At 35.6% G+C, this 19,127-nt stretch overlaps 1 protein-coding gene across 1 annotated transcript in view; it reads left to right on the plus strand.

Moving 5' to 3' along the window:
• Positions 1–19,127, plus strand: part of TBC1D32 (TBC1 domain family member 32) — a 213,391-nt gene that overhangs the window by 146,057 nt on the left and 48,207 nt on the right. Inside the window, exon 27 of the mRNA XM_026456419.1 lies at positions 18,627–18,752. Coding sequence (XP_026312204.1) covers positions 18,627–18,752 — 126 coding nt within the window. The remainder of the gene's footprint in view (positions 1–18,626; positions 18,753–19,127) is intronic.

The raw sequence follows: 19,127 nt of genomic DNA on the forward strand, positions 1-19,127 counted from the left end.
TCATTTTTCACAGAATTACCTGACTTCAAACTATACTATAAGGTGAAAGTAACCAACATGGCATGGTACTGGTACAGAAACAGACACATAGACCAATAAAACAGAATAGAGAACTGAGAAACAAGCCTGCACACTTACTACCATCTGATCTTCAACAAAATTGACAAAAATAAGCAATGGAGAAAGGACTTCCTATGTAAGTAATGGTGCTTGGATAGCTGGGTAGCCACTTGCAGAAGAATGAAATTAGACCCCTACCTTACCATATACAAAAATTAACTCAAGATGGATTAATGATTTGCATTTAAGATCTCAAACTATAAAATTCCTAGAAGAAAATCTGGAAAACACCCTTCTTGACATAGTCTTTGGCAAAGAACTTATGGCTAAGTTCCCAAAAGCCATTGTAACAAAAACAGAAATTGAAAGTGTGACCTAATTAAAAAGCTTCTGCACAGCAAAAGTAGTTATCAACAGAGTAAACAGGCAACGTGCAGAGTAGGAGAAAATGTTCACAAACTATTAATCTGAAAAAGGTCCAATATCAATAATCTAACAGGGCCTTGAACAAATCAATGAGTAAAAAGCAAATAATCCAGTTCCATGACAAGATGGCCAAATAGGAACAGCTCCGGTCTGCAGATCTCAGTGAGACCAATGCAGAAGGTGGGTGATTGTTGCATTTCCAACTGAGGTACCCGGTTCATCTCACTGGGACTGGTTAGACAGTGGGTGAAGCACACGGAGAGTGAACAGAAGCAGGGTGGGGCATTGCCTCACCCAGGAAGCTCAAGAAGTTGGAGAACTCCCTCCCCTAGTCAAGGGAAGCCATTAGAGACCGTGCCATGAGGGACGATGCTATCCAGCCCAGACACTATGCCTTTCCCACGGCTTCATGAGGGACGATGCTATCCGGCCCAGACACTGTGCCTTTCCCGTGGCTTCACAACCCAGAGACTAGGAGGTTCCCTCGAGTGCCTATACCACAAGGCAACCATTTGGGCAGATACCGAACTAGCTGCAGGAGGTTTTTTTTTTTTTTTTTTTTTTTTGTACCCCAGTGTCTCCTGGAACACCATTGAGACAGAACCATTCACTTCCCTGGAAAGGGGGCCCAAGCCAGGGATCCAAGTGGTCTTGCCCAGTGGATCCTACCTCCATGGAGCCCAACAAGCTAAGATCCACTGGCTTGAAATTCTTGCTACCACTACAGCAGTCTGAAGTCGACCTAGTATACTCGAGCTTGGTGCAGGGAGGGGCGTCCACCTTACTAAGGCTTCAGTGGTGGTTTTCTCCTCACAGTGTAAACCAAACTGCCTGGATATTTGGACTGGGCAGAGCGCACCTCAGTGCCTCAAAGCCCCTGTAGCCACACTGCCTCTCTAGCTTCCTCCTCTCTGGGCAGGGCATCTCTGAAAGAAAGGCAGCAGCCCCAGTCAGGGGCTTGTAGACAAAACTCCCATCTCCCTGAGACAGAGCCCCAGCAGGAAGGGGTGGCTGTGGGCGCAGCTACAGCAGACTTAAACGTTCCTGCTTGCTGGCTCTGAAGAGAGCAGCGGATTCCCCAGCACAGTGCTTGAGCTCTGCTAAGGGACAGACTGCCTCCTCAAGTGGGTCCCTGACCCCATACCTCCTGATGGGGAGAAACCTCACAGCAGGGTTCAACAGACACCTCATACAGGAGAGCTCCAGCTGGCATCTGGTGGGTGCCCTTCTGGGGGGAAGATTCCAGAAGAAGGAACAGGCAGCATTTTTTGCTGTTCTGCAGCCTCCAATGGTGATACCCAAGCAAACAAGGCCTGTAGTAGACCCCCAGCAAACTCCAGCAGATGTGCAGAAGAGGGGTCTGTTAGAAGGGAAACTAACAAACAGAAAGCAATAGCATCAACATCAACAAGAAGGACCAAGCAAAAACTCCATCCCAAGATCACCAACAGCAAAGACCAAAGATAAATCCACAAAGATGAGGAAAAACCAGTAAAAACAGCTGACAAGTCCAAAAACCAGAGTGCCTTTTCTCCTGCAAAGGATTTCAACTCCTCGCCAGCCAGGAAACACAACTTTGGACAGAGAATGAGTTTGACAGATTGACAGAAGCAGGCTTCAGAAGGTGAGTAATAACAAACTCCTCCAAGCTAAAGGAGCACTTTCTAACCCAATGCAAGAAAACTAAGAACCTTGATAAAAGGTTACAGGAATTGCTACTAGACTAACCAGTTAAGAGAAGAACATAAATGGCCTGATGGAGCTGAAAAACACAGCACGAGAAAATTGTGAAGCATACACAAGTATCAGTAGCCAAATCAATCAAGCAGAAGAAAGTATATCAAGGATTGAAGATGAGCTTCATGAAATAAAGCATGAAGACAAGATTAGAGAAAAAAGAATGAAAAGGAATGAACAAATCCTCCAAAAAATATGGGACTATGAGAAAAGACCAAACCTACATTTGACCGGTGTGCCTGAAAGTGGTGGGGAGAATGGAACCAAGTTGGAAAACGTTCTTCAGTATATACCCAGGAGAACTTCCCCAACCTAGCAAGACAAGCCAACATTCAAATTCAGGAAATATAGAGAACACCACAAAGATGCCTGGCCAACAGGGTGAAACCACGTCTTTACTAAAAATACAAACATTAGCTGGGCATGGTGCCACGTGCCTGTAATCCCAGCTACCTGGGAGGCTGAGGCAGGATAATTGCTGGAACCCGGCAGGCGGAGGCTGCAGTGAGCCGAGAGAGTGCCACTTTACTCCAGCCTGGGTGACAGAGTGAGACCCCCATCTAAAAAAAAAAAAAGGAAAAAAGAAATAGGAATGCTTTTACACTGTTGGTCAGAGTGTAAACGTCAAGACAGTGTGGCAATTCCTCAAGGATCTAGAACTAGAAATAGCATTTGACCCAGCAATCCCATTAGTGGGTATATACCCAGAGGATTTTAAGTCATTCTATTATAAAGACACATATGTTTATTATAGCACTGTTCACAATAGCAAGGACTTGAAACCAACCCAAATGCCCATCAATGATAGACTGGATAAAGAAAATGTGGCACATGTACACCATGGAATACTATGCAGCCATAAAAAAGAATTAGTTCATGTCCTTTTCAGGGACATGGATGAAGCTGGAAACCATTATTCTCAGCAAACTAACATGGGAACAGAAAATCAAACACTGCATATTCCCACTCGTAAGTGGGAGTTGAACAGTGAGAACATATGGGCACAGGGAGGGGAACATCACACACTGAGACCTTTCAGGGGATGGAATGCAAGGGGAGGGATAGCATTAGGAGAAATACCTAATGTAGATGACAGGTTGATGGGTGCATCAAACCACCATGGCACATTTATACCTATGTAACAAACCTGCACGTTCTGTACATGTATCCCAGAACTTAAAGTATAATAAAACCAACCAACAAACAAATATTGCAATTAAAAAATGGGCAAAGGACATGGACAGATACTTCTCAAAAAAAAAAAAAAAAATACAAGTGGCAAAAATAACATGAAAAATGCTCACCATCACTAATCATCAGATAAATGCAATCAAATCAACAGATATTATCTCACACCAGTCAGAATGGCAATTACTAAAAAAGTCAAAAAATAACAGATGTTGGTGGGGCTTCAGAGAAAAGAGAACACTTACACACTTTTGGTGCAAATGCAAATTGCTTCAGCCACTGTGGAAAGCATTCTGGAGATTTCTCAAAGAACTTAAAACAGAACTGCCCTTCAACCTAGCAATCCCACTACTGACTATATACCCAAAGGAAAATAACTCGTTCAAGCAGAAACACACATGCACTCGTATTTGCATTGCAGCTGTTCACAATAGCAAAGACATGGAATCAACATAGGCACCCAACAATTGTGGACTGGATAAAGAAAATATAGTACATATTCACCATGGAATACTACACAGCCATAAAAAGGAATGAAATCATGTCCTTTGCAGCAACATGGATACAGTTGGAGGCCATTATTCTAAGTGAATTAATGCAAGAACAGAAAACCAAATACTGCGTATTCTCATAAGTGGGAGCTAAACATTGAAAACACATACATAAAGATGGAAACAATATACACTAGGGACTACTAGGTAGGGGGATAGAGGGAGGAATGGGGAGCATGGGAGGAAAAGCTACCGTTGGCTGCTGTGCTCATCACCTGAGTGACAGGACCATCCATATCCCAAACCTCACTGTCGCTCAATATACCCATATAGCAACCCTGTACATATTTCCCTTGAATCTAAAATTTAAAAAATAAAAATAAGAAAATTAGGTTAATTGAACACTTTTGAGTAGAAAAATATCGTATTGGTTCTTAGGAATCAGTGCTCAGAGAAGTATAATTTTACTCTCTCTCTACCCTTATCAGTGATTCAGGAAAAGGAGTAATAATAGTTTCTCTGTGCAACCCAGAATAACTGCAGATGACTGACTTAGGCATGAATGTACTGCTGCCAGTATACCCAGTATGGTGTGTCTCCAGGTTACTTTTCTAGTCTCCTAGATTACTGTTTTCAAAATTTCTCTCTTCTCAAACCTTATTCTCCTTCCCCATGCTTCGTTTAGTTAGTAGCCATGTTTCCTATTTTATCAATGATGTAGAAATAGCCAATAAAGAGCTTCCATGTGTTCCTGAGGCATGTCAACTCACTTAACTACATCTGTGCCAATTTAGGCTGTCTGGTATTATCATAAATGAACTGCCAGTGTGACTTGTGAAAACCAATTTCTCCATTTGTGCATTACATTCCATCTGGTTTCTTCTGGAAGATTTTGCTTCTAACAGTTTCCCCTTTTTCTTTTCTCCCTTTTTCTGCATCTCCAGACTACTGGCCAGCACTGTAGATTCTGGACACACCAGCCTCTATAATCACATGAGCCAGTGACTTATAATAAATCTCCTTCTATATATATACAAATTCTATTGGTTCTGTTTCTTGGAGAACCCTGTAATGCAGTTGGTTTTTAGCATCTATAGCATAGTGTGATGGAAGGCATCCATCCTTCACATCAGTCTTCAACTAGCATTACCTCACTTTTGATCTTGCCTACCCAGCTTTGTTTACTTTCAAGGTTTTAAACTGTTTTCTCTCTCCAGCTAGAGCCTCCACACCTGTCTGTTCTACTTGCCCTGTGTCTACTCTTTAACCTCTCCAAATCAGTCATTTAGTATCACTCTTCATTCAACTTTATACAGACCATTAACCCGTTAACCCTTTTCTGGTTGTTATTGAATCCTATTCAGGTAGATCTCCTTGAACAGGGACTACTGTATTATCATCAGTCTCCTGAGTGAACCTGATTTTTACCACTGCAATTTTTAAAATTATTTTATTTTTTAACTGACAAGTATTCTACATATGTATCAGGTACAACATGTTTTGAAGTATGTGTACATTGTGGAATGGCTAAATTCAACCAGTTAACATATGCATGGTCTCACGTGCTTATTTTTCTGATGATAATATTTCAAATTGCTTTCTTGGCAATTTTCACATATATAATACGTTGTTAATAACATAGTCACCATGTTGTACAATAGACATCTTAAAACATATTCCTTTCCTGTCACTGAAATTTTGTATCATCTGACCATCTCCCCCAGCACCCTGCCCTCCAGCTTCTGGTAACCAATCTATGCCCCGTTTCTATGAGTTTAAATTTTTCAGTTTATACATAAGTGAGATTATAGAGTGTTTGTCTTTCTGTACCTAGGTTATTTTACCAAACGCAGTGTACTCAAGGTTCATCCGTGTCGTCACAAATAATAGGATTTCTCTCTTTTTAAAGCCTGAACTTCCTCTTTATTATCATTTTTTGGCTTGGGGCATCTTTACTTGATCTTTTCCATATGCCAACAAGCATGGTGTTTATTCTCTTATATTTAAAATATCTTCTCTTGGACATACTTTCCCCTCACTAAAATCTCACTTCTGGCCTTCCTTTTACTTCAGAATTCCTTGAAGGAGTTATCTGAGTATTCCCGTTACTCTCTTTCCATTCTGTCAGGGACCCACTTTAAGCTATTCAGGCTTTCACCCTAATACTCCACCAGCACTCAGCCTACTGGTCGGATCTCAGTCCTCATCACCTGGCAGTATCACTCAAACCTGCCCTCTTTTTTGAAACAATTTCTTCATTTGACTTCCAGAAAATACTCTTGTTTGGTTTTCCTCCTGCATCTCTGATGAATTCTTCTTTTGTCTCATTTGTTGGATCTTTCAAATTCTCTAACATTTAAACTTTGGAATGCTCCATACTCAGTTCTCAGTTGTCTTCTTTTTTTTTTCTAGCTACATTACTGTTGTGAGGATCTCATGACTGAAATACTGTCCAATATGCTGATGGCTCTCAGATTTAGTATCTCTATTACCTATCTTTGCCTTGAACTTGTATCTCATATATTAAATTGTCTCCTTGACATTTGTCCTAGTAAGTTGAATATATATATCTTTTTAATACTCCCCCAAAATTTGTTCCTACGGCATTTTCTCCCCTTTCAGAAATGGCAACTGTTTGCTTCCAGTTCTTCGGACAATAAACCTAACGGCATTCATGAGCCTGTCTCTGTCTTTATACCCTCCATCGCATCTGTCAGCAGATCTTGACTCTCCATGTCTAAAATGAAACCGCTCTCACTCTTCTACTACCACTCTCATCTCTTACCTGTTGCAGTGTCCTGCCAAGTGTTTAGTCTGTTCTCAACACAGCAGCCAGAGGATGCTGCTGAAACATGGGTTAGATCATATTACTTTGCTAATCGAAATCCTTCAATGACTTCCCTGTAGCTTACAAGGCCCAACACATTTGTAACATCTTTACTGGCATATGCTCTGTTTTAGGGAGTGTAGTACTATCTTAAGCCTTGTTTAATTGCTTGTTTTCCCACCATACTGGACAGGAACTCTGACTTTCTTTCTGTTTGTTTCTAAAGCAGAAGTGTTTGAATAGGACATTCCCAATTTAAAACTAGTACCTGATACTTCCTTGTAATAAGAGTGATCCTGATATTATTGTGGTTCTTGTTAAGGAAGAGAGTATGATCTAGGCAGCAATAGATAGCCTGGGAAGAGATTTTTACAGAGATTTAGTCAATTCATAATGACTGTATCTCATTCTGATATTGCTGATATCTGTGTCACTCACCATATACTCTTAGCAGAAAATGGGAAAGTCAGAAGTATGTCCAGCTTCATTTTGTACCTAGGTGAGTATAGTGATGCTTTCTCTGTGAACTCAATGAAAGAAAAAAAATAGTGCTAAATGTGTTTCTAACAGGTATGTGTCTGGTTAAATACTGTTAAATAAAGCTAAACATTAATAGTGCACTTTTAAGAATACTATGCTTAAGGTAGTAATATTTAAGACACCAAAGTTATTTTAACAGCAAGAGTCATCTACTTTCCATTCTTGTTTTGTGATTCACATGTGATGATTCACAGATTTTGTAAGGTGTTAGTTTAGTCATCATTTGCACTGCACAATTTTGGGATATAATTTTATTGTTGTGGGAAAAAAAATCACTTCAGTTGTGTGCACATGGTGACATCCTCTTCATTTGTCTCCCAGCTTCTAGATTTATTCTGTTTGCTACAGTTAGCATCTCATCTGTTAAATTGCCTCTTGTTAGCTCATTGGCATCAGTGTTAAGTGTTAGATGATTCTTCTTCATCTATAAATAAGACTTTTGAGACATCATTTGGTTCAACTGTTTTTCTTTATGAACATTTTTAGGATGACCATATTATAATGTAAGTGACCATTTAAAAGCTATTGATCTATACATTCTCTGTGTATATATATGTATACATATGTGTGTATATGTACACTTGAATACATGTATATGAGTATATGTATAGATCATCATACGCAAAAACATTCACTTCCATATGGTAGAACTAATTTCTACTTAGAATATCATTTCTCTGTTACCTGAGGGTGTAGATATGTAGTATAATATGTACTAGTGTTATAACTTATAGTACTAATGTTATAGCTAGTATTGTAATACAAGCATCAGTTATATGTACTAGTGTTATAACTTACTGCCTCTGCAAAAGACAAAAAAGAGGCAAGCAGATTGGATGGAAAAGAAGAGTCATACTATGGTCAAAAGCAAATACCAGTTAGAATGTTAGGAGCTTTTAAGGTGAACTACTGGAGATTGCCTTATAATGCCCTTCCATATGGAACAGGAAGGTAGTAAAATGGTAATTCAATTTCTTTTGTTTTTGTTTTTCTGAGCTAAAATTGGATTTCCCAGGAGTTACTACCCCATTGGCCGGTCCACTTTACTATGTTGCATTTCAACATGCTCAGAATGAGGACTTCTTTCTCAGAGGAGTATGGGAGATTCAGAACTTTCATGTAGAAAATTAAAAGTCACTTGAAGAGTTGGATAGCATACTCCAATCATTGAAAGCATCACAGAGACACATCTCAAGAAGATGAGATGTTTGTTGTTCTTATTTTCCCATCTAGCTTCCTATATGCATTTCATCACTTAAAAATACTTTTATAATGTTTATTCAGGATGACCTATAAAATAATCAGCAGTCTAAATTACATCTATATCCTATATGTCTTACTACTGTGGAATTTCTATCTTTATCAAGAAAACTTTTGGATGTATAGTTAACTCAGTTGAGGCTGCTAACTTTAAAGAGGAAAGTAATTTTTCTGGTCATTTTTTGTATGTTTCTAGTGCTACTAATGAGACCAATAGTGCATCCAAAGTGTGGTGCTGACTCGCAAGGTTACTGGCAGTCATGCCACTTGGCATTAGATTGCCTTTCTCTGATCTTATGCATAAACATTCATGCCGAGTCTGTCCTGCAGACACTGGCTGAGTGACAGATGAAAGGAGTACTTAGATAAAGGTATCCAGTGAAAGAGCGGGCTAGGAGACTGTCAGCACTAGGGGTCAAAAGAGTTTGCAGCCCCCCTAAAGCTGGCAATGCTTGCATTTATTTAGTACAGATTTAATGACAAAGGCTTGGAGCAAACACAATCTGTGGGTAATAAACATTGTTGACCCCTCGAGTAGAGAGCAGTCTTGTGCATGAATGATCAAAGGTTGGTTTTAGGACAATATAAGTAAACAGGCTGCCTAGATAAACTCCTCTACATTCCCTTGTTATTTGCTTTTTGCTATTAGCTAAAGGTAAGAGGATTAGGCTGCCTTTAGCCATAACCTTTTCCTAAGGCTTTTGCAAAACCTCTGGCTTTTTAAGAAAATCTGTATCTGTCCTATAACTTTTGTTTTTACAACTTTTCCCACCACCCTGACCAAACTCCTACACATTCATGCCTATGTTTCTGTGTGAACATGCATTTCATTTCTCTTCAGTACACCTAGAATGGAATTGCTGGATTATATGATAATCTATGTTTAATCATTAGAGCAGCTGACATAAATTATTTTCTATATCTCTTCATCTGGCCTTTTGATCTAACTATTCCAGTGGCTATGAAGTGGTATCTCACTGTGATTTTGATTTGTATTTTGCTGATGACTTTTCATGTGCTCATTGGCCATTTGGTATCTTCCTTTGAGAAGTGACTGTTCCATCACTTTGGCCATTTTTAATTTCGTTGTCTTTTAATAATTGTGTTGTAAGAGCACTTTCTTTATTCTAGACACAAGTTTCTTATAGACATTAGGCTTATGCCTCTGATCCTTTGCTCCTGATACTCCCTTTTCCTGGAATACTAATTCCTACTCTTCCCATTGGTAGTCCTGTTTAAACCTTTTGAACTTAGTCTAAATGTCACTTCTTCAGAGAAGTTACCTCCACTTTACCTAAAATATATTTCTTCTCTTACTTATTTATCTCTCTGGACCTTTGTTTATTTCTCTAAGAGTATTTATACCTTACAGTGAGCTTATGTATTTATTTATTGTCTACTACCCTAAAATGTAATTTCTATGAAGCAAAGATGCTGTTCCCTTAGGTAGTAGGCAGTACATAAATATTTATTGAATGAAAGAGTGAATCAATGTTGGACTTCTTTCTCCTGTATTTTTCCATTATCAAGCTGTCTCTTTGACTTTGTCACTGAACGTTAAAACTTTTGTTCAGGCTAATCTAAATAAATTTAGGAAATTTTACTCATATTTGGAATAACCTCTGATTTGACTCATGTTCTTGAGTATGCAAAAGTTTACAGTTAGAAAGCTTCTTGAATTAGACTTGCGTATATATTATTCGTGAAGTAGACACCTCTATTATAGTTATTTCATCACTTAGCAAGTGGTACTTTACATTTTTATGGCACATAAAAGGTGTGCATTGTTAGCATTACTTCCTGTTTTTTCACAGTTGAAAAAAAAAACTAAAAAATGTACAGCCTTTTAGTCTGTGATTACTTCAAATTTAGTCTTTTATAGCTTCAGTATCTTACTTGACTGCTTCCTCCATCACATTTCTGCTTATCTGATAGGAAACTGATTTTCTGCCTGGTAAAACATTCCCTTTCAAATACTATATAAAAGAGTAAGTTATATGGTTATAATCATTCCTTTTAATGTAATATACCAAGTAATATTAAAATCTTTATAGTCAGATCATTCCAATACTTTTAGCCAGATAGTTTCAGATGATATTATTCCTCTGTGAGAAAACAGATCATTTTAAAGTTAATAATATGTAAGATATAAATATCCCTCTATAGTATATTTTTCTTTGCCCCAACCCAAAGTAACTTTTTTTTTTTTTACTACAAATTAAATGAAATCAGGGTGGGGAGAGGTTTATATTATATAAAGTAGAAGCGAATTCTAGTTAGAACTTGTTTTTCATCATTTGTAAATTTTCAGCTCTGAGTGAATTCAGTATAAAATATGTCTTAAATCATTGGGTTCTATGTATGAGTCAATGTCCTTGAAAATCATATTATGCTCTTAGGTAAAGACCATGAGGCTAAGTCACTATATTGCATCTATATTTTTTGCATAGTTTTGGCACTTTATAAAAGTAGACAAGTGAAAATACAAACCCCTGGCAATGTTAATGCATTAATATTTTGGGGAATGGAAAAAGTTTTCCTTTTGTAGGTATTACTATTTATAAAGTTTATTTTGAATATTTTATCGTTGCAAAATACCATTTATAGAACAGTTAGAAAATTATTGCAGTGTGTTTTGGTTAATAACAAAACTAATGATAGATAACATTTCTAAATTAGTGATGGGGCCAAAGAACAAGAATGCCATATTCTGTGTCTCTGGAGCTATGCAGTGTTCAGTGAGTGAGTAAAAAAGCTCTTGGGTTTTATAATTATAATCTTAGGATGCCTACATATTTTATCGTCTTATGCTGATATTGTTTCTTTTTCCATTAAAAGATGTTGAAATGTAGCCTTCTTAACTACAAATGTCTATTTTTTTCACTAGAACAATATCCTTAATTTAACAAGATAGTTTTCATTAATCTATACTGATTTCGTTTAACAATTTTTCTTGTTCTTATTGGATATGTATCCTTATTCACTGCTGTTGATTCTTGCTGATACTTTCTGCCTTTTCAGAAATTAAGTCTCTGTTCATGTCCCTGATGAATTTATTGCCATTTCATTTACAAATTGATGACAATCCATTCTCTAATTCTAATAGTAAAGATTTAAAATTGGAATATTACCTACATAGTATGTGGAAATAAGCTTTTTAAGAGAGAAAAGGGGAGAATGAGATGGACTGTAATTACAATTGCATTTTGATAAAATAATGAAAATTGCCTGTTTAACAAATGACTGGATTGGATTGCCTTTGCAAGTGTGATGAATTATGTAAAATTTAGGATTACTAATTCTCCCCCAATAAAATAGAATCCCCTAGGCATAAGTAAAAATTCTTTGAAAAATAATATGGTACTATATTAAGTGTACTATAACGTGATGATAGGTATTGTGTGTGCTTATTTTAAAAGCCTTTTGTATTCTGTCTTACACATATAGTTAGTCTATAAATACTTGTTGTTGATATAGTCTTTTATCAAATATTTATCTAGGCCTTTATGTCAAGTCAGACATTTTCTCATGCTTTTTTCTTTTCTTATTGTTTCTAACCTTGGAATTAAGGTTTATTTTCTGCAGATAAAGGTAATTGACTTTTATTTAACATCAACCTATGAACTAAGGAAGCTGGTAGTATGACTGAGATTATGGATTTTCCCCTCTGTAGTAAATCTTGAGCTGCAGCTATTAAAATGACTAGAAAATCAGAATAAGTATTTTCTTTTGATAAGTCAAACTTAGTTTTCATGTATTTGTACTGTCATATTTGAAACACCTATCTATAGTAGAGAAAATAGATCTTCTACTAGTGTAGGTGCAGTAGGATGACAAGGGAAGACTAATTCTTCATTTGTTTATTTCCACCAATTTCTCCTGTAGTAAATGCTTAGTTATCAAATATTAATGAAAAGCAAAAGTGGGATGATAAATCCAAAATAAGGAATGCTGTATGTAAGATATAGATGACATACCTTAATCCATAGCTGTTCACACAAAATAGAGACTTGTCAGAATTTGGATACTCCCAAATTTATAGATGGAATGATACCTAAATTCCTTGTATTAGTTTTCTGTAGAATTACTTCTCAGAGACCACTCCAAGGTTTTCCTTGCTTATTATAGTAATACAGTGAAATACTGACTGCATCAATCTAAATGGAGGAAGAGAAGGTAAGTAGAAATACAAAAATAAACTTCAGGATAATACAAGGTTGGCTATCAAAATTAAGCCTAGGAATCTCTTGCTAGTTTATGAAGTCTTTATTTTACTTTTTCTCCCTTTTGAAATGTCAGTTATAAGTAGGCACTCAAAATTAGTGACTGACATCCTAGAAAGAAATTATTAAACGTTTTCTGTGTACATTGCATGCTTTCCTTTCTATTTATATTGACCTTACTGTTTTCCTCCCCTTGAAATGAAAGAACTGTACAGATGTTCTTTCTGTATAGTCTCTCTTTCTACATTATCTATAATAATCTTACATTTTTAATATAATCTTTGTTCCTATATGACCTGAGAAAATAATTATATAATATCCCCAAATATGAAAAGATTATAATACTTACCCTAACAAAGAATTTCAGAGTTTTTGAAATATTTTCAACTATCATTAATCGATTTTTTAAACTTGAAACTTGATGTTTTCTTTTTTGTTTTCCTTTTCCTCAGTGGTGGTAAGGACAGATTAGTTTTTTTTTTTTTTTTTTTTTTTACTTTCTTCCAAATTTTAATAGTTGTCTATAAATCATAGTGGTCTTAAAGAATATAGAGAAGAAGACTGTTTCTTTCTCTACCTTACTCATTTAGATACTTCAAGCCTTTCTTGGGAAAACAAACTGGTAGTTTTCCATGGTGACTCTATCATAACTGGATATAGAATGGATATACTGAGACATCATTTATTATACTCTGTCTCTAGAAATAATACTGCACTCTTAGAGGAATGTAGACATGGTTGCTATAAAAATAAAGCATTGTGAATTTAAAAGGGATTATTATATTTAATCACCTAGAAAGTATAAATTGCTTTCTTATTTAGTCCTAATAAGTGAATGTTCATTTCATTACAGGAGCCTGTATTTCACTCAGGAAACAGTCAGAACCTCATATCAGGACACATTAATGAGGAGTTTTAAAATACATACTTTAAAACACTTTACCATAGTATAGTCATTAGAGTTCTTGTAAGTGAATCATTTTACACATTCATATACTTTTAGTTAAAGCTCAGTGAGTTCTGATATAGACTTCATAACAAATTATGAACTATAACTGCTCATATTTTAGTAACGTACTAGTATGCTTAATTTCAAACACTTAAGTAACTTTTAGTTATACACATACTTGTTTCCATACACATGTGTATATAATAAAATTTCTGTATACAACAGAATGCGTCTGTTTTAAGAAAGGAGTTTGAATGTTTAGAAATATTTATACACAGATAACCACCACCATAATCAAATGTAGAACATTTTTTCATGATCCCACATTAATTCCCTTTGTCTTTTGCAGTCAGCTTCTCTCCACCCATTTGTATGCTACCATTAATTTTTTTCTTTACTATAAGTTAGGGCTTCTCAATCTTAGCACTATTAATGTTTTGGGTAATTTGCTTTCCTTTGCCGGGGGGATTGTCCTGTGCATTGTAGGATTTTTTAGCAGCATCCCTGGCTCCAATTCACTTCATGCCAATAAAACTCTCCCTGTCTCTTCTCAGTTGTGACAAATCAGAAATGTCTATAGAAATTGCCAAGTGTTCCCTGGGGAGCAAAACCATGTCCACTTGAGAACCACTGCTGTAAGATTAGTTTTTCCTGTTCCAGCATTTCATACAAATAGAATTACATAGAATACATTCTTTGTACCTGTTTCCTTTCTCTTAGCATAATGGTTTTGAGATTGACTCAGGTTGTTGCATGTCCCATTCAATTGTCTCTTTTTACTGAGATGGCAGTATTGAAAAACTACAGTTTGTTTAAACATCTACTTTTGGTTTGTATTTTCTTTAAATCCCTAAGAATAATTGCTCTTATGTCCTTTTAATTTCAGTCTTTGGTGAATCTGTATCTGTTAATCTGTTAGTTGATGTATCTTCAAGTTGTGAGTCACATTCTTCCTTTTTCTTCATGTTAGTGGAGTCTTTGAGGGCATTAGACCTTATTTACACTGAGTGCTAGATTTTATTGTCTTTCTTTAAGGAGTGGTGGACATTTTTTTGGCGGGCAGCTAAGTTACTTGTGGATCAACTTTACTTTCAGTACTTCCATTTTTTTGTTAGGGTGGATGTATAATTGCCTTGCTTTATGACTAATTTTACCTGTTACCAAGATATGACCTTTCTGGGACCTCTGTGGAAAACCCAGGTAATTAACTAGTACTCTCCACTCTGTTTGGAACTTGGACATCTTGTAACTCTAGGTATGCTCTGGAAATTACTCAGTTTATAGCCCCCAGCTGTTGCTTGCTCAGCCTTGTGAAATTTCACCCTTAGTCTCCACAGCTGATCAATCAGCAGCCAACTTGACAAATAGTTAACCAGTTTGCTAGAGCTCTTTCTCTCCAGTATTCTAATCCACAAATGTTAGCCTCTTTAATCTCTTTGAAATCTGACATCTGTCTCCTTAATTCAACAAAACCTCCAGGAAGATAGTGAACAATCATAAAGCTCACCTGATTGGTTTCTCTTTTCTCAAACATTACAGTCCTGCACTGCCCATTGGCTAATATCTGAAAACAGTTGTTTGATATATTTTATCCAGTCTGGTTGTTTACAGCAGAAGGCAAGTCTATTCCTAGTTCCTCCATCATGGCCAGAGGCAAAACTTTTTAAAATATTCTTTTTTCCCTGATTATAAATATAGAAATGTTCCATGTATAAATTTTGGGAAATATGGAATTCTATGTATTATTCATATTATACTCACAGCCACTAATTTAGAATTGTCATATGCCTAAAATATCTATTATGGAGGAGCTTTCATTTTCCCTTACCTCATGTCTCCATATCAAAGGGCCTTTGCTAGAGTAGTACCATTGGCCTCTCCCTGGACTTCCTTACTCATTCTGCATAAGTCAAGAGGAATGGTTGATAAGTAAATCTGGAAGAAGGAATAGAAGGTCGTGGGCTAGCCTACTTGTAGGCTGCACTTTTAATTTAGCCAGTCTTTAGGTTATTTTTGCGCTTTTTCTAGCAAGAAGAGTCAGGAGAGGCCTTTGATTGTCTCTGTCTGTCTATGGCTGAATTACAATGCAGGGTACACAGCTGTCTCTCTAACAGTCTTTTAGTCAGCCTGTTTTCAGCTCAGCATTTCTTTATTGCCTCAAATCCAATTTCCAGCTATCTAAACTGGGTCCTTCAGGCTGTCTACCAACTGGTAGATTCAGGCGCATACCACATATGCTGCCTCGGTGCTGTTTACAATTATAATGCCTTGTGTTCTTTTCCTTAGAATGAGATGATGAGAAAGCAAAACAGAATAGCAAGTGTGAAAGGAGAGAGAATGGAGAGCAAGAGGAGGGAGGAGTAAAAAGAAAACAGACTTATAAATAGCAGATAGCCTATGAAAGGGCTATATGGATGTCCTCTGAAGGAGGTAGTAACATCCTTTGTTTGAAGGAGATAAAAGATGGAGTTACACATGAGTAGAAAATAAAATAGAGGAGGAAACAAAGATGAAAAAACTGCATTGTCTTTGCAATCATGTGTCACTAGTGTTTCTTATTAGGCTCTAGGTATTTTATTCTTGGGAATATGTAATGTGGATATTTTAAATGAAAACAATAAAAATTCAATTTCAATAATGTTGAATTAAGTCTTTACCTAATTCTTGTCAAGATACATTTAACATTAAAAATTTTTTGTTAACCATAACATAATTTTCAATAAAATTACTAGCTGTGTTGAAATTTTATGAGTTTATAGTTTTAAGTGTTTTTATTAAAAAGAATCATTTTCTCTTTTGATTTAATGCTTGATAATTTTTCTCTAGTTATTGCTTCTGATTGAGGCTATTTGTGAAATGTGTCATTGTAGTCTTGGTATTCAAAGACAATAGATTAGTGCTGAATATCAGAATTACATATGCTTTCAACAAAACAACTTTTTGCTTTATGTATTTATGTGAGTCCACATGTGTTTGGTGTATGTATCTGTGTATTCATGTGTTTGTATGAGAGAGTATGTGTGTAGTTTTGATATAAAAAGGCTTTTTCTGACCTAAATGTCAAATAGGGAAATATTTACAAAAATCGTGATTTTATATATGATAATTATGAGGACCATGCAGTAATACGTTAGCAGTTTCTTAGGGCTAAATAACACTGACATTTTAGATCACAGGAGTGACATGCCTTGATGACAATATTATTATCTGTTTGTTTGTATGTGTATACACACATGTACATGCATATATATGACATGTGCATTTCATGAGGGCAGTGATATTGTCTTTATCCACATAGGAGGACTTCTGTATGTAGTAAATGGAATTTTATAAAAATTGGGCTGAAAAGTTAAATTTAAATAGTTGTATTATGCTGGAAAGCTTATTTGATTTTTAAAACCTGGAAGAATAAAGACTTGCTTTCATCATTGTAATTTTCTTTTTTAAGAAAAAAGTAAGACATTGTTAGCTGAAACCCTCTCAAGTATCAGGTTGACCACTGGTGTCTTCCTAGTGGGATTAATTAACCTAAAATAAAGCTTAGGTAGATGATTTTGTAGTGTTAATGTTCCCATACCCTAATTTAGAGCAGAAACAATTAAACCTTTAACCCTATAATTTCAAAGGGTTCTTGTTCTATTTTTATCCCCAAAATCTCTTTCAAGAGAAGTGGTAAAGAACAAGCTATGAATTAATTTGGCTGCTGATTCTCCCATTTTATTCTAGAAAATAAGAGAACATCTTTGCCTCTTTTGTCTCCTTTGAATTTTTACATATGTATATGTCTATATGAATACATATGCATATTTTTTAACGACACTTAATTGTTGATTTACTATATTATTCATTGATTTTTTAAAAATAAAATCGCATGGTTATAAGTACCTTTAAAGCTATGTAATTAAATGGAATCTGCTATGTATTCATGAGTTCACTTAGAAGAAAAGTTATATTTTAGCAATAAATACTTTCTTTAGCCCTATTCATTATCTTCAGTGTATATGCAGAAAATCTTTACCTCCATCCCCTTTGGGTCCCAGCAGGATCTGATAATTAAATTGAAATAACAGATTAACAGGAGAAAAGCATAATACAAGTTTTATGTGGCATGAGAGTTCTCATAGGGAAATGAAGACTCAAAGAAGCAGTTACCTGTATACTGAGTTGAACAAAGAATAATAAACTGTGAAAATGTGGCTAAATTATGTGGGAGACTTAAAAGATAAGTCATTTTAATAAGGTTTGCAAAGTACTCTCTGGTCTCAACTTCTCATCCTTGAAGGTAAATATGTGGTCTTTTCTTCTGGTATAGAGAGTGTCTTTCACATGAGAATTTCATTTTCTTCCTAGAGAAACACCAGGAAGGTCAACGTGATCTTGCACTTGCTGTTTTTCAAGTGTCTTCAATTTAAATAATCAAGATGCCAGAACAGCATATTTTAACCCCTTCATCAACAGATATTTTCCAAGATGAATAACTAAATGATTGACTAAAAATTTTTTACACTTTTTTTTTGCTTTTAAAGAAGTAAATAAAAAATTGTATCTGAAAGTACATGAGGAATGAGTTTAGTGTTCCTGTCAGTCTACATAATGAAATTTTAAGGTTCATGCTGTCTATTAAAACAGATACTCAGTAATGAGCCATATTCATATAAGAAAAAGGCTATTCAAGAATTATGGTTATAAATCACAATCCATTGTATGAGCTTTTAATAATTCAGTAATTCATTGTTGTGAACTTTTAATACATGTAACAAACAAACAATGGTATAAGATGTCATTACAGAAGAATATCTGTTTTCCTTTGAAAGCCGTATGTATTCCATATGGAATTTTCAACTGTTTGCATAGTTAGCATTAATAATTTTTCAGTATATCTAGCATGTCTTATTATAATAATATAATGTTATCTTTCTGATTAGACAATGATCTTGGCAAGCTTTTATTATACCTCAAAATATCTGATAAACAAACTGAATGGATAGTAAACTGCCGAAGACAATTTTGCAAAATGATGAAAACCAAACCTGATATAATCAGTGGAGAGGGTAAGTACATTCTTTCCATTTTGGGTTTTCTTATGTATGAAAATTATATTCATAGAATCTGTGGTTCTTAAAGATGAGTATTGGCATATGTAGGAAACATAATGCTAATTCCAGAAGTTCGCTGCTTTCTGAGAAACTTAAGAGAACACAAATTAAAATCTGAGGCACTACTAAGCATCGCTTTTTTTTCTTTGCTTTTTTTTTGAAACTGTCTAAACAGTTTTGGTGAGCAAAATTAGAACACTACCTCTACCTATGTAGCAATTTGCTTGGTTTTACCAGTTTTTACCTAAGTATGACATATTGCTATATTTTTTAGAAATTTTATTGATTTTTTAATCAACATTATTATTTTGAATCACTTTTAAATGCATG

The sequence above is a fragment of the Piliocolobus tephrosceles genome, chromosome 5, assembly GCF_002776525.5.
Source record: "Piliocolobus tephrosceles isolate RC106 chromosome 5, ASM277652v3, whole genome shotgun sequence".
Lineage (NCBI taxonomy): Eukaryota > Metazoa > Chordata > Mammalia > Primates > Cercopithecidae > Piliocolobus > Piliocolobus tephrosceles.